We start from the raw sequence: 25,026 nt of genomic DNA, 5'->3' as shown, positions 1-25,026 counted from the left end.
CCACCAGGTCCACAGATGAACAGTCTATGGCAGTTATGCATTTTGCCTGACAGGTTTTGAGCTCTTTCTCATGAAGAAGCTTTCATCTCTGATTTTTTTTGTTGTTGTTCCTTAACCACTGCTTGAGTTGGGGCTGCGGGTAGGTTAGTTCAGTTGCCTGGACAGCAGGTTTCCAATGCACAGTAATAGCAAAACAGTATGAGTTTAATTCCAGCTGACGTTACCAGGAAGGTTCTGCCTTCTAATCTCACTCCACACTTGAGACATAGTGACCCTCAAGTTAAACTTGCAGTCAACTCTCTCTCTCTAATAAGACAGTGAGACTATGATAACCTGTGCAAGCATTTCTATGATTTAGCTTTAATAGAAACCATGTTTCTGTGTGGTCCAAACATGAAGTGAAACTGCAATGAACCATAACACAGAGCCAAACAATGTGGGCAGTGATCTGTCAGGGCTTACGATGTTAGATAAAAACTCTGAACTGACCAGGGGTAGAACAAGGCATAGGCCATTGCACTTGGATAACATGTTAAATATTTTAGTGAGGCTGGAAATAATATACAGCTAGGTAAAAACAATGACTGCAGATGCTGGAAACCAGATTCTGGATTAGTGGTGCTGGAAGAGCACAGCAGTTCAGGCAGTATCCAAGTATCTTCGAAATCGACGTTTCGGGCAAAAGAAGGGCTTTTGCCCAAAACGTCGATTTTGAAGCTACTTGGATGCTGCCTGAACTGCTGTGCTCTTCCAGCACCACTAATCCAGAATAATATACAGCTGTCAACATAATGCTCAAATGAGCAATGTTCCAAAGCCCACCTAACTTTGTTGAGACAAGACTATCAGTTTTATTGTTCTGTTTTTCTGCCTCTCTATTCTGCATCTTGGTTTATTTTCGGTGTTTTAAGATGGCGGTGGAGAGTGGTAATACTAACTACTATCTTTCACCTTTCTTGTAATAAATACAAATGACAATAAATCAAATCAAATCAGATTGATATCGTGCAAATGTCCACTCCAACTTTTGGCAAAACTATTATTCATTTTTCATATGCCTTCTCATAGGTTAATCCCTGAAATTTCGACAGAAAGTCTGAACTCTTTGCACTTACCTGAAGTCAAACTTGTACTGTGCAAATCTCTTCAATAGAAACTTAGGACAACATCACTGTGAAGTTGGCTGTTGAACTCATGTCTGTGCACATCAGTGTGCAATGTCAGAGCTTCCTCATCAGTGGTGTATGCTGCATTCCCTTCAATCTTGTCCCCCAAATATAGCAACAAGGTTCCAGTGGATACACAGCCCAGTTCAAACCTAAAGTCATTGAAATTGCATAGAAAGCAATTAATTGGGCATCCAGTACAGCATTCAAGTTTTCAGGGAAGAGTGTTAGAGGTTATTAAGAAGCTTTCTGCACAGCTTGAGCATGTGATTAAGAATAAACATGCAAACCCGGGAATGCCTGGTGTGCATGATCACAATTGGAAAATAAAGTTGCAAAGTGAATTGATAAAAATCACCAGATCGGCTTCTCAGTTTCATGAAGATCAACCTGGATCTTCAGCCTGGGAGAAGCAAGAACAGGGAGTGTCCAGAACAAGAGGGCATAGGTTTAAGGTGAGAGGGGAAGGATCTAAAAGGGACCTAAGGGGCAACTTTTTTCACACGGAGGGTGGTGTGTGTATGGACGAGCTGCCAGTGGAAGTGGTGGAGGCTGGTACAATTACGACATTTAACAGGCATCTGGTATATTAGTGGGAAGGGTTTACAGGAATATGGGCCAAGTGCCAGCAAATGGGACTAGATTTATTTAGGATATCTGATCGGCATGGACCAGTTGGACCGAAGGCTCTGTTTCCATGTTGTATAGCTTGATGACTCAATTTCAAAGCTAGCACTAAATGGTGTACCAGCTTTATGGAGAGAAACATTTTTGTACATCATCAGAAGATCAGGATTTCACAGCGTCGCCCCACGAAACATGACAACAGGCTTATTACACATCCACGATTTATAATCAAGCATTGACAAAAGAATAGATACAGATTGGTCTGCATTATAAGAAAGTAGTCTTCTCATCTGGGTCGTGTTCAAGTCCTACCTTGTCAATGATACTGTTGCTGAAGATAGATAGCAAAGCAAAAATGACCAGCCATTGGATGTCTTCAAACAAGTCCTTCAGTGATAGAATGAGTGAAATGATTATCTGATCAAAATAGGAAAGTCATTCACAAAGGGAGGAACATATAGGCTCCAACAATAGCTACCCTGTGAGAACTGGTGATTTTCTGGATTGTTAAAAGTTCAAATATCCTCAGTGTTACCTCACATATGTTGGCTGGCAGGAGGAAGTATGGGTACAAATTTTGCATATTGGGACCACCCACACAGAAGGGAGTCACCTCCAATCCTCATATAATCTAAAACTAATCCCGCTACCCCATTCGCACACCCCTCCCTAAGGAGACAAAACCCTCACCACCCAATGTGGCATGGTGTCTCAGTGGTTAGCACTGCTGCCTCCCAGCACCAGGGACCTGGGTTCAATTCCAGCCTCAGGCGAATGTCTGTGTGGGGTTTGCATATTCTCTCCGTGCCTGCGAGTGTTTCGTCCAGGTGCTCCGGGTTTCCTCCCAAGACATGCAGGTTAGGTGGATTGGCCATGCTATGGTGTTCATAGATGTGCAGGCTAGATGGGTTAGCCATGGGAAATGCAGGGTTACAGGGATAGTGTAGGAGGATGAGTCTGGGTGGGATGCTCTTTGGAAAGTTGGTGTGGACTTGCTGGGCCAAATGGCCTGTTTCCTCACTGTAGGGATTATATTCTATAATGCCTAGGTCCTGGAACCCTTTGGTGTCTTCATCCTGCATCAGATTGTATAACACTACTGAGCTCTGTCACTGCTGGGACTGCCAGTGAATCAGAGTGGCTTCACTCTGCCTGTGGTTTATAGTATGAGGAATAGCATTTTTCCAACACTGAGCTATTGCAACAATATATCCATGGAATATTCAGTTATATTTGCAATAGAAGTGGGAAGCAGTTCATAAATGTAATTCTTTATCTAACCAAGAAAAACTAGTTATAAACACAGTCAAGATTTTGTTTTTAATGAGCATACCCATTTCCTTTGTGTCTTGTCAGACATCGACAAACCCAGATTAAGGATTCCTTGATTGCTGCCAAACTAGGCCTTGCCAAATATTAGGTTATTCAGATAATAATAGTTGTTAAGAGCCATTCTATCATTGTGCACACTTCTCCTCCAGACATTATACAGAAACAACCACATTCCCCCAGTAATTGTCTGAGAACCCCTATCTTTCAAATGAGTATTAAATTATGCCAATCTCCCAACAATATCTGCAAAGGGTTGAGAATTTGGGAATTGCCGGCACAGAGAGTGTCAAGGAGAAAAGCAGAGATGCATTTGAGGGGGAATGAGATAAACACAAAGGGGAAAAGAACAAAATAGAATGATGGAATGAGATAAATAATTTGTGTGAGAGTTGGCTTGGGTGAAAATAAGCACCAGCATATACTGTATGGACTGAATAGCACAGTACAGCAGCTGTAAATTCAATGGAACTCTGTGATTTCCTAACACCCATTTCAAAGATAGGAGTATAAGTGTTTGAAAGTCTTGGTGTGAGTTGCTCAACTGAGCTGTTTGTCTGACAATTAATTATTTGGTTGCAACATTTGGTCATTATTTTGCTGGTGAAGATTATCACTGTCGTCATCATCAGTGAGCACACATTGTCAAAGATTTCAAAAGTGGAAATTGCCGGAAAAGCTCAGCAAGTCTAGCAGCATCTGTGGAAAGAAATCAGAGTTCGGATCTGAGGAAGGGTCACTTGACCCAAAACGTTAACTTTGATTTCTCTTTATAGATGCTGCCAGACCTGCTGAGCTTTCGCAGCAATTTCTATTTTTGTTTTTGATTTACAGCTTCCGCAGTTCTTTCAGTTTTTATCTTTGTCAAAGATTTCAAGAGGGGTTTTGCCACAAACAGTTCAGCCCTCGGAGGGTTAAAGCAACAGTGCCGATCTGATACTGTATGCTGTAACCACCTTGGCACGACACAATCAAGAGTTAACGGTGAGACGCTGGAAAAATTAGTAAATCATCTAAGGGGTCTTACTGGCAAATTTGGGTGGATGTGTATATGGAATTCAGCTCCTGTCTGATGGGCGGATGGTTCATTCTAGGTTCAAGGATAGCACACGCCACAGAGGGGAGTGATCCTTGCCAATCGTGGTGAATGCAGGTAGACGAGTTGGTGCTGTCAACAGTGCAGACTCCTTAGAGCTGAGCCATCAAATTACTCTGTGTCTGCATTAGTCTGTTATCTTGGCCCATCTCCAGCTTTGCTGGCTGTGAGATTGGTTTCATAGCAAAGAAAAATACAACGGGATATCTAACCTCTAATTCTGAGCAACAAACCATGTGTATTTATTTTGCAAGAACTGGCGATAATGATGTGTTTCTGACACGGTGTAATATTTAAAGGGTGGAAGATAAGGCCAAACATTAACCAAACGGCAACATAATAAAAACGAGCATTGTACAAACATAAGCAGACTCCTTTACTTTCCACAGTACTCAAAACAAAGTGAAATTTCTCCCCATTAACTCTCAGGTTATTTTTCACTGGTTGTTATTCACTCGACCTGACCCAATAATAATGAATCCCAGGACCAAATCATTCAGTGCATCAATTCTTGTCTCTGTGTTCAGAGTAAAGGGTAGAGCTATTTTTAATAAACTTTTTCATTTCTCCCTCTCCATTGCCTGATTATTTTTCTGCATTAGTATAAAATTTGTACCATTGTGTGATCACCATAGCCACATTTTATTTAATGATGCCTTTGTGATGAAAGGCTCCTGCCCGAAACATCGATCTTCCTGCTCCTTGGATGCTGCTTGACCTGCTGCGCTTTTCCAGCATCACTCTAGTCTTGGCATTTTATTTAATGTCAAGATTATAAGTGCTGCCAAAGAGAAAAGGAAGATCTTTAAACAATAACTATGACTGTTCTGTGAACAACAATTTACCTTTGTATAGTGCCTTTGTTGTGATAAAACATCCCAAGGCACTTCACAGAAACTTTTAAAAAAATTAGAGACAAAATATATAAAGAGATCTTATGGCAGATGGCTTGGTCTAAAAAGTAGTTTTGTCGAACATTGTAAAGGAAGAAGGAAGGTTATAAAAGCTAGAGGTTTAGGAAGGGTATTTCAAAGATTTAGACTTAGGTAGCTGAAGGCATGGCCCCCAAGTCATTAAAAGCAGGGATGGATTAGGATTAAAAACCAATATTAGATGAGAGCAGATATCTTGGAGTAGCTTGGGGCTGGAGGAGATTACAGAAGTCAGGAGGGAGGAGGCTATAAGAAGAGGATTGCCAGCAGAGTTCATAAAGGGCACAACGTGGAAAACCAGTCAGGCGTTTTGTAACAGTAGAATCGATCACTTTTCCTGTACCTTACTTCTTAAAATTACAGATGCTTCAAGCCTGTTAGCTCAAGGCTGAACATAAAGAAGCATTCAACATGGAAACAGACTCTTCTAGCCAACCAGTCCATGCCAACCAGGGTTTCCGAACTAAACTGGTCACACTTGCCTGCATTTGGTCCATATCCCTCTGAACCTTTCTATTAATTTACCTGTCCAAATGTCTTTTAAATGTTGTAACTGTACCTGCATCTACTACTTCCTCTGGCAGTCCATTCCACATACGAACCACTCTCTGTGTGAAAAGGTTGTCCCTCAGGTCTCTTTTAAATCTTTTTCCTCTCACCTTAAAAATATGCCTCCTAGTTTTGAACTCCCCTAGCCTAGGGAGAAGGCCTTTACTATTCACCTTATCTTATACCCCTTATGATTTTATAAACCTTAATAAAGTCACCCCTCAACCTTCAATGCTCCAGTGAAAGAAGTCCCAGCCTATCCAACCTCTCCTTATAACTCAAACCCTCCAGTCCCAGTAACATCCTGGTCAACTTTTCAGAACCCACTCCAATTTAATAATAATACATAGAGTCACAGGGATGTACAGCACGTAAACAGACCCTTCAATCCAACTCCACCATGCCAACCAGATGTCCCAACCCAATCTAAACTGTACACAGTACTTCAAAAGTGTCCTCATTAATGTCCTGTACAATCCAAACATAATATGAGGCAAGAAAACACTTGAATTATATTTCTTAAAGATTGTGTAAGGTTTTCACAATCCAGCAAAAGCAGTTTTTCCAGTTTCACTTTGGGAAAAGCAAATTCAATCAGATATGAGTATGTTATCTGCCCCAATCTAACCTCCTTCAAATAAAATTTGTAACAACAGGTTAAACTAATACAAAAAACATCACCAAAACATCACAGACTCACAGAGAAGCTTTCATTAATTTTCCCCAGCCCTCCTCTCAACAAGTAGAACAATGCATGAGACCAGATCTGTTGGTCGCTAAGAAACAAAAGCTTGCATTTATGTAGCAATTGTAGGGTAGTAACAAAACCCAAGATACCTCACAGCTGAATTGTCAAACCAAAATGTCGCAACAAGCAACACAATCAGATCCTAGGATCCCTACAGTGGGGAAAGAGGCCATTCAGCCCATCGAGTCTGCACTGACCCTTTGAAGAACATCCCACCCAGAGTCAGCCCCCCACCCCTATCCCTGTAACTCCATATTTACCATGGCTAACCCACCTAACCTGCACATGCCTGGATACTGCAGGCCAATTTAGCATGGCCAATCCACCTAACCTGCACATCTTTGGACTGTGGGATGAAACCAGAGTACCCGGAGGAAACGCACGCAAGACATGCAAACTCCACACAGGCAGTTACCTGAGGGTGGAATCGAACCTGGGTCCTTAACACTGTGAGGCAGCAGTGCTAACCACTGAGTCTATGATAGTAAGACAGTGGGTGATGCCTTGATCAAAGTCTTAGGTTTTAATCAGATTCTTAAAAGAACAGAGAGATGGAGAGATCAAGGGAGACAGTGAGGTCTGCAGATGCTGGAGATCAGAGTTGAGAGTGTGTTGCTGGAAAAGCACAGCAGGTCAGGCAGAATCCGAGGAATAGGAATACGACTGATAAAGGGCTCCAGCCCAAAACATCAATTTTCCTGGTCCAGGTGAGATTAACGGATCCAGAGATCAGTATCTAAGCAACCAGAGGTACAGCCACCAATGGTGGAGCGACTAAGATTGAGAATGAGCAAGAGGTAAGATTTCTTGGAACGTAGAATTCTTGGAAGGTTTGGGGGCTGAAAACAATTCCAGCAATAGGAAGGAATAATATCCTGTAGGGATGTGAAAAGTAGGATAAGAATTTTGAGTCTTAGATTACGCCCAGTTCAGGGCCAAATTTATATTATAATTGCCAATTGGCAACCTTGGGAACATGGTGTGTTTGGGGAGCACTGCAAACTTCAGCAGTGAAACTCAGAAAAAGCTGACCAGTCACAAACCAGGGCTATTGTCATGAGAATGGCAGTTATGCATTCATTTATGTGAATTGAAATGTTTTATTGCATGACAGTTGCAATGCAAATGCACAGTTTTGTTTTCAATGCAAATCATTAACAGCAGCCACTTGCTTCTGTTCAAACAATTAGTGGTAGGGATCAAAGCCAAGACGTACACACACGCGGGCATGCACACACAGAGATACATACACTTGCATGCACATAGATACACGGGGTACACACACTGATACTTACATGAACACATATATCGATATGTACATGTACAGCTACACACATGCACACACATACATGTGCACACGCACAGATATGTATCCACAAATACGCACACATGTGTAACGCAATTAAACATGCACACAGATATGAATACACATGCATGTACACATACAAAGATGCACATGCGCTGCCTCCAAAGAAAAGCCTTCCAGTGACTTTTTACGCCATGTTTCTGATGTTCCAAAATAACCGTGCATATACTACAGAATAGGAGGACTGTCAGGCCACCTCAGAGAGTGGCAACAATCTTCAAGTTCCACTGTCAACTCCAAGTGTTTATATATCAAGCTCACTTGCTACTGACCACTTCATACCCCTGTGGGCATTAGAGGGATTTTGGAAGATACTGCCCATGTGAAGCAATCCTCATTTACACCAAGGTGCTCAGTGTCAGATGGTGAGAACCAGTACCATCCTTCCCACAAACTGTTCACTGTAAACCCAGCTCCAAACTTGGCTTCCATTCTCTGTCACAGCCTGAAGAAAACTATTCCTTAGCATTACATGGAAAGGGCTTCAGATTGAGTTACACTGCTCTTCATTACTAGACCAGTTTAGTTTTTCAAGAAAACTTTGTAAGTTGCCATTACAATGGAATTTTAAAAGTAAAATATAATATATGAAGTGTAATAATGCTTCCTGGTAAAGAGGATAGTTGTTGTTAAACCTTAGGGGAGAAGTATGATAGGATTGGTCCTGCAGTTGTAGTGAGATGAGGGTTTTGAAAAAGTGCATGAATGTCGGCAGATTACTGTCAGAACAGCAGCCAGACTTTTGAGTTGACATTTCAAGTGTAAACCTGCAGCTAAGCATCTGTGAATCAAATGGGGCGTGTGCTATCCTTTGTAATTGGCAGTGTCTGCCTATTAAAGCATGAAGGAGGCTTTGATTGAAGACTATGTTCATAGTACCTCTGCTTTATCAAAGAAAACAAACCCTGCAGTCAAAAATCATTTTTAAAAAGTCATAAAGGCCTTAATGTGATTTGTCTTTTTTTTTCAGGAGTGATGCTGTGGTTACTGAGAATGATTGATTCACAGATCAAAGATTTCTCATCACTTTATTACTTTAGTGAATTACCACAACTAGTAAAGTAGATTATTAAATGTGGTGTTATAATGGTGCATCTTTTCTTAACCCAGGTGTGCTGCTTTGAAAAGAGTTACCCTTTTTATCTATTGAAGCCTTTTGTGCCTGAAAAGTATAATAATGTACAATAAAAGGATTTTACAGAAGTCGACCCAGAGAATGGAATCAAAATTAAATATTTTTATGATCCTCACTTTCATCTTCATCGCTGAATTGAGAAATTTGGTGCAGGTGACCTGCAAACTCACCTTGTGTTTCTTTCTTTTCATCTGGACCTCATTAACCAGATTTGTTTTGCTCTTTTCCAGAAAGTACATGATCTGGAAGTTACCTTTGTCTGTCACGTGCCCCAGATTTTATACGCGACGCACATGCGTCAAGAAGTGAAGGAGAAGCACCTATCTCAGAGGTCTGTAACACTTTGAGCAACTGAGGCCCACAATGCCATTTTAACTGGTCATAATAATGTTTAATTGGTGGGAGCAGATCGCCAGCCGCTTTGCCTCTTTCCTGGTTGGTGTTTCTACTGACTTAAATGGATATCAAGTTCAGGTAAAAAAGCTGCAACTATTAATTGTTGCCGCCCATTTTAAAGCAGTCACTATGCCGCTACGTTGGTGTTTGTTCTGAGGGACACGTCACTGTGTCCAAGACGTTAACTGATTTCTCTGCGCAGATGCTGCCAAACCTGCTGAGCTTTTCCAGCAACTTCTGTTTTTGCTTCTGATTTACAATGTCCGCTGGTCTTTTGGTGTTTATTTGGTGTTTGTTTATGTTGTGCAGCAAGACTGACAGTAAAGGGCTCGACTTAACCCCCAAGAAATGGAAAAATCTGGTTTGGGACAGGATGTTAAAAGCTTCCAAAACCAGTCACAACCCCTTTTTGAGAAATCAAATTCTGATTTTAACATGATGGCACTCCCGGGCACTGGTTCATTCATAAGGTCATATGATCCAGATTTATCTCACTTTCAGCATTTACGCATCCAGCCTCCTCTATGATCCCCTTCTTTCTATTTCTGACTCTCCAACATCACCACCATCTTCCAACCTGACTCTCAAAGAAGCAGGAAACTGCAGCATTCCTCACCCAACAGAAAGCCAAGTCTGTTAATCAGCCTGGCTTCTGTATTGAAAGAGATTCAGGGCATGACTGCGCAAAGATCTCTACAGTCCTTGGCAATCCCAATAAACCTCGTAAAAATAAAGGCATTATCTCTGAAGAGGGTTGTCTATCTGACTTGACTATTGGAGGTGTGAGAAAGCACACTTCCACAGTCTTTTCAAACCACTTGGGCTAAACTGTATATGACCGTAAGACATAAGAGTAGAAATTCGGCCATCCATCCCATTGAGTCTGCTCTGCCGTTTAATCATGGCTGATCAGTTTCTCAACCCCATTCTCTCACTTTCTGCCTGTAACCCTTGATCCCCTTAGATACTCAAGAACCTATCTATTTATCTCAGTCTTAAATGTACTCAATGACCTGGCCTCCACAGCCTTCTGTGGCAATGAATTTCATAGATTCACTACTGAATGGCTGAAGACGTTTCTCCTTATCTCTGTTCTAAAAGGTCTTCCCTTTACTCTAACGCTATGCCCTCACGAAGATTATAACTCCAGTGTGGTGACAAGCCAGGCTTATAAAGTGGAAAGCTTCAAGCTTATAATGGACTTCAGCGGAGTCTAGTTTTGCGTGTTGGCAATGTTAGTCCATTGGCCATTCTTTCAAAGTGTTCAGAATTTGTAGCATTGGGTACCAGGGGTTAAAATCTTGGAGGAGAAAGTGAGGACTGCAGATGCTGGAGATCAGAGCTGAAAATGTGTTGCTGGAAAAGCACAGCAGGTCAGGCAGCATCCAAGGAACAGGAGAATCGACGTTTCGGGCATAAGCCCTTCTTCAGGAATGGGGAAACTGTGTCCAGCAGGCTAAGATAAAAGGTAGGGAGGAGGGACTTGGGGGAGGGGCGTTGGAAATGTGATAGGTGGAAGGAGGTCAAGATGAGGGTGATAGGCCGGAGTGGGGTGGGGGCGGAGAGGTCAGGAAGAAGATTGCAGGTTAGGAAGGCGGTGCTGAGTTCGAAGGATTTGACTGAGACAAGGTGGGGGGAGGAGAAATGAGGAAACTGGAGAAAACCAACATGACTACACACCAAGAACTGGAGAATAGGACAGGACTGGCTCGTTCTCACATGGCATAGACACAATGGGCTAAATAGCCTCCTTATCTGCCATAAACCTTTCCATGTTTGCATTTTCAATTCAATTTCATTTTCTGAGTGTAATTCTTAAACGGAGGTGAGCTGACCCCTCACTGTTATAAAGTGCAATTCACACACACCAGTGTTTATCAGGAGGCTGTGAATTGCCTCATCTAGCAACTAGGATCAAACCAGTCACAAGTCATTAGTGCAGTATAACTTTTCCAGAAAACAAGTGGTGCATTTGTCCAATTTAAATAGTGTGATTTAGGTTGTGAGCATCTTCTTTTGAAAGCAGTGTGTTTTAGGACATAAACTGCACTTATTGGGACATTGGTATGCATACAGTGCAGTAGTGGAGGATATTCTTCCTACAACTTGCCAGAGTGTAAGCTTCTGAGAATCAATCGTCACATTTAAATTTAAAACATGAATGAGAATTAGGATGTTGGGATTATGGTGATCAGGTTAAGGGCACAGTTTTTTTCATTAGGTATCATTTCAATGGAAGCAATCCAGAGAAGGTTTACTTGGATGTCCCCGGTATGGAGGGATTGTATGAGAGCACAGATTTAACAGATTCGAACTCTAAAAGGTCACTCAACCTAAAACATTAACTCTGATTTCTCTCCACAGATGCTGCCAGACCTGCTGAGCTTTTCCAGCAATTTGTTTCTAAATAAATGTATAGTTACTTACAGAGGTACTTGCATGAGATGAGAAGTTACAAATATTTAAATATGAAGAGGTGTTGTGTTATGCTACAGTAAAATATTTATTTATATATTGCTTTCTGAACTCCATTAAACAGATGGAGCAAACTTGATGGGCTGAATTGCCTAATTTCAGTTCCTATGTCTTATGGCCTTATGGTCTAAGAAAGACTAAGGGCTGGAGAAAATCTCTAACTTCATTTCTCGCTTCCTCCTCCTCCCCATTGCCCATGAATGCATGACAGACAGTAATCCTCAGTGGTCCCCTACATCCCTCCTGGACTGAAGACTTCCTGAAACCAGGAAGTGGGTGATCCAGCAAGTCTGCTGGAACAGTGTAACACAACCTCATTCACAAGTCTTAGATCTACAAGACTCAGCATTTTATTTGGCTGTTGTAAATTGTTGGTAATGTCTTACTGTTCTTTTCATATATGTGTGGTCCACAAGGCTGGAGGCTTTCCTCTGAGCTAGCAGCTGAAAGATGTAAAATTTTAGCTGCTGTTTGACGGATGGAGTAAACATCCGCCTGTGGCTATTTCCTCTCTGATACCACTCCAAGACATTTCCTATCATTTTAAAAAGAAAAGCAAAGGATCTCTTGATAGTATCACATACACCAGACCATAGCGAGACTCTGCTGTTTTGTGTGTGTGTCTGTTGAGTAAGACATTTCCCAGTCTTGGTCAAGCATAACATGTTCATTTTCACTTTCTGACTCCAGAACCCAATTACAGGGAGGCACCCAATCTGTTTCCGCCGAAGGTTCATGTTATAGAGCCTGGAATGCAGCTTCAGTGAGTTGCTGCCTGCTTCCCTAGTTGCAGATGCAGTTTTCTGATATAGCTTTCTACTCACTGCTAAAATATAAACTCAAAGAGGAAATCATCTTAGAGAGCTGTTCTGCCAGAGACCTGGACACAAAATAGATAATAGCTAGTATCCTACAGGCTAGAAATTACAGTATTGACGTTGTTCTGCAAATCTCTAACATGTTTAGGTTAAGCATATATCCATCTTCTTTCCAAGGAGATATTTAACCTGCTTAAAATAAATGGTTTCATCTCCCCATTGAGGACAGCGTAGAAATTGATACAAGTGTCTGTGTTTAAATATATCTGTCTTTACTTATACACACAAACAAGTTAATTTCATTAGAAATAAAAAACTGAACTCATGAAAAACAGGTCACCGATTACCATTTTAAGCTATTACGTAGCGGAGCATTTACCTCTAGAAAGTTAAAGCCAAATATAGTCTTCGGGTGGAACAATGTTAAAGAATGGTAGATATTTGAATCAAGGCTTGCTATACCATGTAGCCTTCATTTTAACATCACACGGACTATCTTTATTTTTGTGTTGTTATTGATTAAGTGGCAATAGTTTTCAGGCATTGCAAAGCAGAGAAGTATGTCTACATCACAAACTTAAAGAGGTGAGAAATGTTATGGTATAGATTCTAAACCACATAAATAAACTACCTTAAAAATACTTCCCTGACATCACAACATGTCACATAATAGTATAAGGGTACTTCAATCACTCCTGCAGTGACATGAAGTCAGTGCAGTGTGTTCAGTCAGACAGTTATATGTCCGTAATGCAGTACCAGCAGTAAGCACTGAACTCAAACTACATTGGTAATTCTTTAATATTGTACCTATATAAATAATTACTGCTACAAGTAAACTTCAAAACATCTGATTCAACAAGAACTCAACTTTCTGTGGTATATGTTACACAGGCTACCATAGAAAACCATAAATCACATCAGGAGACACAATAATTAGGTGCGATATTATAGCCATTGGTGGTACACATTGTCAAGTTTGCATAATAAACTTATGAATTTCAAAATTAAAATGAAAGTAGAATACAATATGATGTCATGATGTAAAAATTTGCAAATATCTTTGCACAGACATAAGATTGACCGTGGACTTCTCCACTCTATTACTTGTCAAATTTCCAATCATATTTTGCAGTTAGTTCAGATTCTTTTGTTAATTATCCTATCAGTGCTGTGCATAGATGACTCAGTTTTACATGTATATCTATTTATAAGCTGACAAATGAAGCTAATGATAGCTAATGCTTGAATTTACTCTAATCATTAGATTCAGGTGATAAAAGACAGATTGTGAAAAGATTCTTGAGAAAAACAGTATTGGAGTGTCTTAGGGAAGGAATTCTGTAGCTAATGATTTAGAAGACTCAAGGAAGAACTGTGAAGGGTGGGGGGAAAGAGAGTGGAAATTTGTTTTCATTTATTCACAGCACGTGTGCATTGCTGGCCAGGTCAACACTTATTGCCCATCCCTAAATTCCCAGGAGAAGATGGTTGATCTGCTATCTTAAATGCTTCAGTTCTTCTAGTGTAGGTGCACCCACAGTGCTGTTAGGGAGGGAGTTCCAGGATTTTGACTCAATGCATAGTGGCCAGATATGGAGGAATGCAAAATTTGTGTGTGGTTGTAGAGTGGGTGGTAGTTGCAGAGATAGGAAAGACATAGAGGGATTTGAACATAAATATCTTGATTTTAAAATTTTTATTTTTATAAATCAGAAGACTTACATTAGGTGAGCAAATGTTTTATAAAAGGGGGCAATGTGGATTGGCATATGGACAGATGTTTTGAGTAATCTCCAGTTTATGGAGGCTGGAAAGGTGGTGGCATAGTAGTAATGCTACTGAACTATTCATCCTCATGCTCCAGACATAAGGAAGTTAATGGAATTTAAATTCACTGAAAAAAATCTGGAATACAAAGCTAGTTCAGTGATAATGTCCATGAAACTATCATGGATTGTTGTAAAATCCCAATGGATTCATAGATATTCAACTGGGCGTGCTGACTGTGGTTGGTCAGGGCAATACCCTGAGAAATTAGCCAACGAAAGGCTATCACTATTGAACTCAACAAAATCGGTGAGAGCCATTTTGATTCATTTCTCAGAGAATTCCTAGCCTGGTTGAAAATTTAAACAAAAGCTGGCAGTTAATTCTGAATCAGCATTAATTGATTTATTCTTCATTACAATAGTTTTACCAGTCAGAGTCCACTTGCCACTCAATCAGTATTATCCTTTCGTATCATATAAATGTTAGGATTTCCTCTTAAATTGGTATTCTTGCAAATTATCACCTTGAATGCGAAAGACCATAAGACATAGGAGAAGAAGTAGGCCATTCAGGCGATTGTGTCTGCTCTCCCATTCAATGAGATTACAGCTGATCTGATAATCCTTAATCCCACTTTCAGCCTTATCCTCAATCGTTGATTCTTTTATCTCAGCCTTGAATATGTTTAATACCCCAGCGTCTACAGTTCTCTAAAGTAAAGAATTCCGCATGCTTATTATCATCTGAGAGAAGAAATTCCTCCCTGTCTCTGGAGAGCAGGTTCATAGCGCCTTGAAAATGGATAATCAAGAAGGTGTTTGATATGCTTTTCTTTATTGGTCAGAGCATTAAGGGGGTTATGTTGCAACTGTACAGGACATTATTTAGGCAACGTTTGGAATATTGTATGCAGTTTTGATCTTCTTCTTATAGGAAGGATGTTATGAAACTTGAAAGAGTTGAGAAAAGATTTACAAGGATGTTGCCAAGGTTAGAGGGTTTAAGCTAAAGGGAGAAGCTGAATAGACTTGAGCTGTTTTCCCTAGAGCATCAGAGGCTGAGGGGTGACCTTTATAGAGGCTTATAAAATCATGAGGAGCATAGATAGGGTAAATAGACAAGGTCTTTTCCCTGAGGTTGGGGGAGTCCAGAACTAGAGGGTATAGGTATAAGGTGAGGAAAGACTTTAAAAAAGGATGTAAGGGGCAACTTTTTCATGCAGAGGGTGGTGCAAGCTGCCAGAGGGAGTGGTGGAGACTGGTACAATTACAACATTTAAAAGGCAACTGGATGGTATATGAATAGGAAAGGTTTAGAGGGGTATGGGCCAAGTACTGGCAAATGGGACTAGATTAGTTTAGGATATCTGGTCAGCATGGACAAGTTGGACTGAAGGAGCTTTTTCCATTCTGTACATCTCTATGACTTTAAATGGGCACTACTTACTCTGAGATTGTGCCCTCTGGTCCTAGACGTTCTCACAAGGGGAAGCAACTTTTCCGTATTTACCCTGTCAAACTTCTTAATAATTTTACACATTTCAATAAGATCTCCTTTCATTCTTCTCAACTTCAATGAGTGAAGGCCCAAACCTACTCAACCTCACCTCATGAGAAATCCCTCTATACCTTGACTCAAACTAGTGAACCTTCTCTGGATTCCTCAAATATCAGTATATCGCCCCTTACATAAGGGGCCCAAAATTGTTCACAGTATTCTCGTTGTGCTCTCATTAGTATCTTGTATAGTTTTAGCAAGATCGCCCTGTTTGTCTTCTCTATTCCCTTTGAACTAACAGCCAACAGTCCATTTTCCTTCCCCATTACCTTTGGAACCTATATGCTAGCTTTTTGTGATTCATGTACAAGGACTCCCAAATCGCTCTTTGCTGCAGCTTTCTGCAGTCTTTCTCCATTAACATAATCTTCAACTCTTCTATTTTCCTGCCAAAGTGCATAACCTCACATTTCCCCATATTGTAATACATCCACCAATTTTCATCAACTCACTTACTTGTCAATAACCCTGTGTTCTATTGTTGTGTTACTTTGATGATGATATATTCACTTCTTTCATCTCAGTAATTGGTATATATTGTCAACAATTGTAGTCCCAGCACTGATCCCTGTGGCACTCCACTAGTTACAAGTTGCCATCTTGAAAATGCTCCCTTTATCCCAACATTCAGACTTCTATTAATTAGCCAATCCTCTGTGCTGATAGTTCTAACTGAAATAAGTTTGAGAAGAGAATCTCAAAAAGACTGTGAAACAATGATAAGGAAAGTGCCTTTCTAAACTTGAGTCCAGATACATTGAGATAAAACTTGGAAGATTTGTAAACTGTGAGGAGAACTGTGTGGAACTCTGATAGGACATCAACACAGTTGGTGTAGTGGGCAAATATGTGGAGGATGAGTTTCAATGCAGAGATGTGTGAGGTGTTGTAGAAGAACACTGACAGGCAATATAAAATAGGGGTCCAATTTGAAGTGGGGTGCAGGGGCAAAGGGTTTTGTGGGTAGATGTGCACAGATCATTGAAGGTGGCAAGATAGGTGGAGAGAGCAGTAAGTAAAGCATATGATATACTCAGCTTTATAAATAGGGACATCATGCAAGAAGGTGATATTGAACTTGATTAAGACTTATATAATTATAAGACCTCAGTTGGAGTGTTGTGTACTGCTGTGAGTGTCACATTGTAGGAAAGATGCATAGGAGAGAGTGCAAAAGTGGTTTATAAGGATGGTGCCAGGGATGAGAAATTTCAGTTGTAATGATAGACTGAAGAAGTTGAGTCTGTTCTCCTTACGGAGAAGAAAGCTGAGAGGAGATATGATAAAGATTTTCAAAACCATGTTTGGGCAAGATAGAATGGAAAAGGGAGAAACCATTTCTGCTTGGGAAAAGGAGAGCATGTGAATTTAAAGGAATTTTCAAAAGAAGCAAAGGTGATACATGTAAAACGTCTTCACTCACATGCATTGTCTGGAACAGTGATGGAGACTGATTTAAATGAGGCATTTCAAATGGCTTAGGGCAATACTTGTATAAACTTAATATGTGGGAAAAAGCAGGAGCTTGGCACGAGGTAATGATGCTTGTTTGAACAGCCAGTGCAGGTATGATGGGCCAAATGGCCACCCTCTGATTCTGTGAACACAAAGATTTACTCTACAAATGACCTGTCTAGTAATAAGTACAAAAAACACTAATATGTTGTCTTTTAAAGAGTGAAATAAACCCAATAGTTTGAATCAATTGAATTGTAATAAGGTTACATGATATGATTAGATATGAAGTAGTTTTTGGTATCGTTGTTGGGTAATACTTATTTTAAAACTTATCCTTAATATTTTGCTGCTTTCTCTTCAGATTGTCAGAAATTGTGACAACGCTCAGTAAGGAAAATATCAAGGAGCATGTGAAGGCCCTGAAGTTGGAGATAGACTTTAGAACTGAGGAAGATGATGTTAATTTTCCTTTTATTTTCTACCAGTTCCGATAAACCAAAAGGTACTAAGACTTCCTTACATGTACCTCTCACCCAGCCCCTTGTACTTGTTCTGGATGTAGGTTTGCTCGCTGAGCTGGAAGGTTCATTTCAATGAACCTTCAGCTCAGCGAGCAAACCTACATCCAGAACCTCAACCTGAGCTATAAATCTTTTCAAAACTCACTTGTACTTGTTTCCATCACTAATGGTCCAATATTTTTGAATACTATTGTTTTGCTTTGCTTTCCCAAAATGTAGCTAATGATCCGCTGAAGCACCACATACATCAGTTTAAATTTCCACAGTTACGTGTGGACATTTTAATTATCATTGAATGGTGATGAGATCAAGCAGAAAATCTAGGCTGCACTGTCATTTCATTCCAGATTCTAGTTTTGAACCTAACCCAAACTCGTGGTGAATATGTCCCCCGTATCTTTCTTTCAGTTCACTGTAAAGACCCTAACTGACGTGAATTGGGATATCCACATTGCCATTCTGTAGTTGTCTCAATCGCACAAAACTGGCTCATAATTCAATAATCAGTGGCACTAAATTGTCTGTCTCATTCAGACCATTTTGCATTGCCACCCATTGCTTACAGTGTGGGAAATGGAAGTTCCATGTAGTAATGCATGATATTCATCCACAGTGGATGACTGGCAACAGACAAATTTTATCTGGATCGGAGTCCTGTTGCAAAGCACTTCAGAGTGGAGGCCAGTTATAAACGAGAGCAATTCCTCAGATATCTTTCACCAAATGAGCCTGTAAATTAAAATACTTTTAATATGAAAGATCAATAAATATAATGCTATTGACTAAAGATTCCAACCAGCAGTTCAAACTTGGAAATAATAACCACATTAATTTTGGCAGCATAATTAACAACAAGTAATGACAAAAGGTAAAGGTGATTAGGTGGAGGAAAACAACACCAGGGAAATCATGTCCACTCTGGGTAGGTTGGGATCTTGTGGTTGCTTTCAGAAAAAGAATTTTGACACTTACCTAATGGATTTCAAAATCACAGACCCAACAGAGACAAGGCAGCCTCACTCTGAATGATGCACAAGTGGGAAGGTCTCATCATACATAATGTAACTGAAATTGTTAAACCTCCCAATATTGTAACAAGTATTAGAAAGTAAATTAGCAATATGTTAATTCCAGTTTAATTTTCACAATTTGTTGAAGCAAGCAGCTTCAGTTACAAATAATATTTTGCTCTGTTCTCTCCTGTATTATTTTAATCCTGCTTTTCTGTGTGCCCCACATTGTTTTGTTTTGACTGCAAGAACAAGTTGAAGCTGCTCCCAAGCATCAGTTAATCCAGTCCTTGAGTTGATCGAGGACTAATTTGAGTTCCTCAGGCTCTGCCAAGTCTCCTTGGGTGACAAGAGACCAGCTATGGGTGAAAAGCGCTTTGATTTTACTCTGCTAACTTTTCCTGTGGGTTTGTATTAGGAGCCTCAGCATCTGCTACAGGCGATTATAGTGATGGAGAGCACACACTGTAGCCACAATAAACACAATGCCAAGAATAGCCCCTTTCATTTATGGTCACCTTGCTCTACACGTTAATTCATCACATTTTCCAAAGAGGAGGAACACATTGTGAGAGCTGCATAATTTTAGAAATGAACATTTGAAATGTGATAGGCTTTTGAATAGGATCTGCTTTTAGGTAGGTCACCTAATGTACTTAGCTGTTTTCATTCTGCATTGTAAGAGTTATGCAATGATTAATATGATTCCTCTGGTTTAAGTATATAGCTGGCTTCAACCCTTTTTGAATTCATCTCATTTTGTTTCTTGATGTAGAGACACTCCCATTTGTAAAGAGTAATTTTTATATTGATTAAGATTGTATATTTTGCTGCTTGCTTAACAACAACATTGAAACCACCCCACATTTAAAGGAAAAAAAGCATTTTAATATCCATTTCCCCTTTGTGAAGAAAACGTGCAGAAATTAATCACCAAGGCTGTGAGAACTTTGGGTTAATTGAGACAACTTTGTTTAATAATAGATGCTAACTGTTTGTAAAGTGAGGGCCAATTCTGGTTGAGTTTGACTGTGGTTCTGCTTTGAATCAAACTAAAGTGTAAAACTGAACAGAGGGCACACACCAGAAAATGCTAATGAAGACAAATAACTTTAGCGTGCCATGGAAAGGATTACACACATTTATATAATTGTAGTGATTACCTGAAAAGGAATTTGAAGCCAAATAAAATTTGTCGAACAAGACCATTGAAGAATTGTTTGTTTATTTTCAGGCATTGTATAAAATATAAAAATGTACACAAACTACACGGCTATAAACATTTTGGCTTATATCAAAAAGTGATACAAAAAATAAGGGAGATTAATGTACGCCTTGTGTTGGAAGCACAAGAGTCAGTGTTCATTTTGTTTAATCTATACATAACTAATTGTGTCCTTGCAAATAATTGGTTTCCTACTTCTGCTTTTCATCAAAGCAATAAACTTATCAAAGTCTGTTGTTGATGCTTCATGCGTCTGGGGTAGGTTAGAGTGAGAACGATGCAGATAAGAGAGCTTTGGCATGTAATTACCCAAATTTGTCGGACAGGAGAGTCTCTTTGATTGCAAATGTGTGTGGCTGTTGTCTCTGTTGCTTTGGTGCTTTGGATCTGTACTCTTTGACCTGTCAGATCGAGAGATGTTGGCCAGTTTACGCCTCACATTTCCAGAGATGTTCAGGATGAACTCGTGAGGCTTCCCCAACCATCTGCCAGAGTGATCCTTTGCCTTTGGTTCCGTCATCTCATCAGCCTCCTCTGGAAGGTCCATCCAGTTTTCGACTAGATCTGCAAAACAGTTATCTCCCAGTACAAGGGGCTGCCTATTCCTGCTTTGGGAGAGCAAATTGACTGTCCAGTCATTTGGATCTGTATAATCAAAAATCTTCCAGGAGCACTGTTCTGAATAAACATCAGAAGTCGATTTAGGTCTTATTTTTTTGTTTGGTCCCAAGCCAATCTTATTTCTCAAGATCCCAGCACTGGGAAGTCTATTCTCCCTCAAACATGGCGAGCTTCCTACTCGTGCTGCCTTTGTCAATGTGGGCCCAGATGCTTCGGAATAGCCGGAGTCAAACTCTAAGCTTCTATCACTGCTGGGTGATGCAAATACTGATGGGCTGCCTTCCTCCTCACTTCTCGGAGATGCCAGGCAACAAGCTGAGTCATATGTGTCCGATTCAGAAACATCAGAAGTAAAACTATGTGAGCACCTTCCCTTGGCAGGGGCCAGTGGTACTGCCTCCTCCTCCTTCAGGCTCAGGGTGCTGATGTTGTGAATTTGCTTCAGGTCCTGCAATGCCTGCATCATACATTGCATTTGATCTCGAAGACAAGCCCCTGCCTCCTTCATATTTATCTGGTTAAAGACAAAATCCAACAAGACAATGAGAAATCCAATTTGATGATAGGTAATTATTTTTTCCCCAATATAACTTAGGACTAATTTGCTAAAAAGTCTTTTTACTCATTTCAATTTGAGAGCATGAATTATGAATGTGAATACTTAGATAATATGACTGTGTAAATGGTCAGGTGTTCCTTATATAGATGCGTAAATGTATATCTTTGTATGCATGCAACACACACAAAATCATACTTATATGTACCTTTCTCACATGGGTCCAAATTGTATATGTCTATACATAGCATGTGGCTTCATGTTCTGTGTATAAGCTACAATAGTAATGAAGAATTTGAAGTGGGTGTTTAGAATTACTTTTAAGAATATGGAACTCGCTACCAAATACTAGGAATGTATTTTAAGGGACTTGACAAGTATGTGGACGAAGAGAATAGAAGGTGATATGACTTTAAGGGAAGATGGAAGGAGGCTCTACTGGAGCATAGACACTGGGAAGGGTCATATGGTCTGTTTGTGTTGTATATTCCACATAATCATGTGCTTTCTCATCTGTGCACAAAGGATGATACAAGTTTGTAATATCCCCACATAAAGAAGTCGATAGCAAATACAAAGAACAAAGAAAGTTTACAGCCCAGGAACAGGCCCTTCGGCCCGCCAAGCCTGAGCCGATCCAAATGTACTGTCTAAAACTGTCGGTCAATTCCTAAGCATCTGTATCCCTCTGCTCCCCACCTTCTCATGCATCTGTCCAGACACATCTTAAAATGAATCTACCGGGGCTGCCTCAACCACCTCTGCTGGCAACGCATTCCAAATGCGTGTGTGAAGTACGTACCGTGTGTATCCCCCTTAAACATTCCACCTCTCACTTTGAAAGCATGACCTCTCATTATTGAATAACAATTTCAAATCTGAGATGGATAGAATTTTGCTAGACAATTGTATAAAAAGATATGGAAGCAAGGAAGGTTGATGGAGCCAAGATTCAGATAGGCCACAATTTCAGTGAACAAGCTTGAGGGGCTGAATGGCCCATCCATCTTCCACTATATACTTGGGTCAGTTGGTTGCCCTGTTTCTCTCCCATAAAGTGGAGGTGCCTTCCAATCCACTAAAACCCACAATAATTCCATTATTGATATATGGATATCTATTTAGCCCCAAGACTCCACTATGTCCTGCAGTATGCTTTGTGAAGCCAGCATTATTTATAATCTCTGAACATATGTTCTCCCTCCCCCGTTGCCTCAGCTGGGCATCAAGGGCAGACACATGTTGAGATGTACAACATTTGTTCCTATGATGGCTTTCATTCCTTTAGATTCTTGCAATATATATTTTGAAATGGATGTCTTGAACATATCCTTGAGGCTTCTATCACATACAACACCGATTTATAAATATAGGATTTGCCTATAAAGTAACTGAAAAGTTTTTCTGGGTCTGTAGCTGCTCCGCATTCCATTTTTTTAATCGTTTCCGACTTCAATAAAAATCAGAGTTAACTTCCTGCAGAGTAACACTATTTAGTGTAAGGTTTGAAGCTCTTTTGCAGTCTGAGGACACGAGGGAAATTGACACGAGGGAATTTCATTGATGAGGGCTTAAAAGTTGTCCACTCAGCACCCTCTGGTGACAAAACTGATATATACATTTTGGGGTTGGACTGGACCATCAAGAGTTGCAAGGTCCCAGGTCGCATCCCTGGTCAATTGACTTCAGGACACGACGCCACTTGGTCCATCACTGCTTCCAGGTGACTTAGCTCCACCTCGCCCCCGGCCCAATCCCTCAAGTTGGGAAAGGGAAAGTGAAAAGGTGCAACAGGTGGAAATGAAAACCTGTTCCTCCCTCCCGCCAAAACGTTACGTTTGAGCCTGGAACCCGGGATCTTGCTGTTCTTTCCCCAACCAGCTCCGGAGTGTTTTTGCAGCTGAAGGTTGAGGTGGGACAGTCCCCAGGAATGACAGGCGCTGAAAGGCAGAGCTCGGAGTGGCCCCTTTAACCGGGAGGGCTGGGTTCTCTGTGGAGGACGTAGCACCCTCGCCGTTTCTGATGAGTTAGAGATGAGTAAAAGGGTCAGGCGCTCTCACAAACATTCCATTCCAGCAGTACAGGCGCTGCGGGCAGGTACTAACATGTTAACCGTGCTTCAGGAGCACCTGGACATATTACAACTCAGCCGGCTTATTGCACGCTGCATTTCACAAAGGACTCTGCATTCTCTTCCCAAACTGTCCCCCTCTCTCTGAATGGGGGGGGGGGGGGGGGCGAGGGGGTTAGTTCTCTATGTGTCGCTTGGACCAGATGTTCAACACAGCATCTGTCTTTACTATTCCACACCCCCACTCAACCCACAATGCTAATTATATTAAACCCTGCGCTTCTTTTATCGTGAGGGACTGGCGTTACTAACTAGAACTACAGTCCCAGCTGGACTCAACCGGACACCCCCATAAGCTTAGATCATAAAACCTAAGAAAAATGTATATTTAAATAATTTCAGGTTAAGCACATTGATTCGTTTCTGAGCTCCAGAAACTGTAAAGTCTGAACATTTCTAATAACGATCAGTACAGAGAATCCAAAGCCCATGTTATCATTTGAAGAAATATTTAGGGTTCCAAACGCCACTGGATTTTTTCGCGGCAGTGATCCAATCCCTTTCAATTTTTTTGTAAAAATTGCAACAACTGCAAGCATTCAGGGAGATTTTTTTTAAAAAAGTAAAGCAGTCAACATAAATCGCCGCTGAAACTTTTCCAATGAACCCTCTGTTTAACTCACCATTTCTTTGCGAAGATGACAAATGAAATCATCCAGTTTTGCGTCTTGCATCACCGAACTCTGTACTGTAGCCTCCCCTCCCAGTGCTGTCCTGTCCAACAATCTCCGTCTCTACATTAGAAATTGCTGCTGCTTTTTTCACTCGTTTTAAATCTTGGCCATTTTTTTTTAAAAAGAGTCCCTCTCAATTTTTTTTTCTTCTGTCTTGTTGCAGATTTCAGACACACTGGCATACACATATGACTATTTCATATATACTCCTCCTTCGGAAGCTCCGCCCCAAACCCCAGCTCCCAATTTAAAAACGAGCCAGTCATGACTAGGGTCCCTCCCCCGGGAGCCAGGCGCGGGGCCAATCGCCTCTCTCTGGAATCTTAAACCAGAATATTTTACAGAGATTTACAATGTGGAAAAATTGGCACTCCACCAAGTGTCAGAGGGGGCCCATCAAAAAAAAACTCACTCCACATATGTTGCACCAAATGTTTCGACTTAATAAATAGTTATGAACTTTACTTTTACAAAAATATTCAAACATTCGAAATTCATAAAGTTCCCAAGAAGCTGCTGCAACTTTCTTTTTATAGGTCTCTAATATTTGAGAGTCTGTTTTACATCAACTGGACAAATCTGAGGAAGAAATTGTGCACAGGACCGGGGGGAAGAAGAGAGGGGGTGGCCCTATGATCAATCTGTTCCATTAGTCTGAGGGATTTTACACTGAAACAAAAAAATAGCTGGAAAAGCACAACAGGTCTGGCAGCATCAGTGAAGAGAAATCAGGGTTAATGTTTCAGGTCCAGTGACCTGAAACAGAAATTGCTGGAAAAACAGAATGCTGAAGAAGGGTCACTGGACCCGAAATGTTAACCCTGATTTCTCTCCACTGATGCTGCCACATCTACCTGAGTCTT

The 25,026-nt window shown here is 40.6% G+C and overlaps 2 protein-coding genes across 3 annotated transcripts in view; one reads left to right on the top strand and one right to left on the bottom strand.

Moving 5' to 3' along the window:
- uba1 (ubiquitin-like modifier activating enzyme 1) overlaps window positions 1-20,161 on the top strand; it is a 298,897-nt gene extending 278,736 nt beyond the window's left edge. The window contains exons 24-25 of the mRNA XM_072581907.1: window positions 9,179-9,279; window positions 17,787-20,161. Coding sequence (XP_072438008.1) covers window positions 9,179-9,279; window positions 17,787-17,919 — 234 coding nt within the window. The 3' untranslated portion in view covers window positions 17,920-20,161. The remainder of the gene's footprint in view (window positions 1-9,178; window positions 9,280-17,786) is intronic.
- A 3-nt stretch (window positions 20,162-20,164) lies between these two features.
- inka1a (inka box actin regulator 1a) lies at window positions 20,165-24,354 on the bottom strand. 2 transcript variants are annotated; one of them, XM_072581909.1, is made up of 3 exons: window positions 24,113-24,354; window positions 23,195-23,377; window positions 20,165-21,316 (listed from the first exon to the last, which is right to left on the bottom strand). In XM_072581909.1, the coding sequence occupies exon 3, from the start codon at window positions 21,308-21,310 to the stop codon at window positions 20,333-20,335; it is 978 nt and encodes a 325-aa protein (XP_072438010.1). In that variant the 5' UTR covers window positions 21,311-21,316; window positions 23,195-23,377; window positions 24,113-24,354; the 3' UTR covers window positions 20,165-20,332. The 2 variants fall into 2 exon arrangements, with proteins under 2 accessions (XP_072438010.1, XP_072438009.1); XM_072581908.1 differs by lacking the exon at window positions 23,195-23,377.
- Window positions 24,355-25,026: the final 672 nt, after the last annotated feature.

The sequence above is a fragment of the Chiloscyllium punctatum genome, chromosome 12 (assembly GCF_047496795.1).
Source record: "Chiloscyllium punctatum isolate Juve2018m chromosome 12, sChiPun1.3, whole genome shotgun sequence".
NCBI classification, from domain to species: Eukaryota; Metazoa; Chordata; class Chondrichthyes; order Orectolobiformes; family Hemiscylliidae; genus Chiloscyllium; species Chiloscyllium punctatum.
This window is presented reverse-complemented; position numbering and strand designations above follow the sequence as displayed.

Coding starts and splice junctions, on each gene's coding strand:
- inka1a (XM_072581908.1), bottom strand. CDS start 24,163: ATGCAAGACGCAAAACTGGATGATTTCATTTGTCATCTTCGCAAAGAA. Junction 21,317..24,112: donor GTCATCTTCGCAAAGAAATG/GTGAGTTAAACA, acceptor GTCTTTAACCAG/ATAAATATGAAGGAGGCAGG.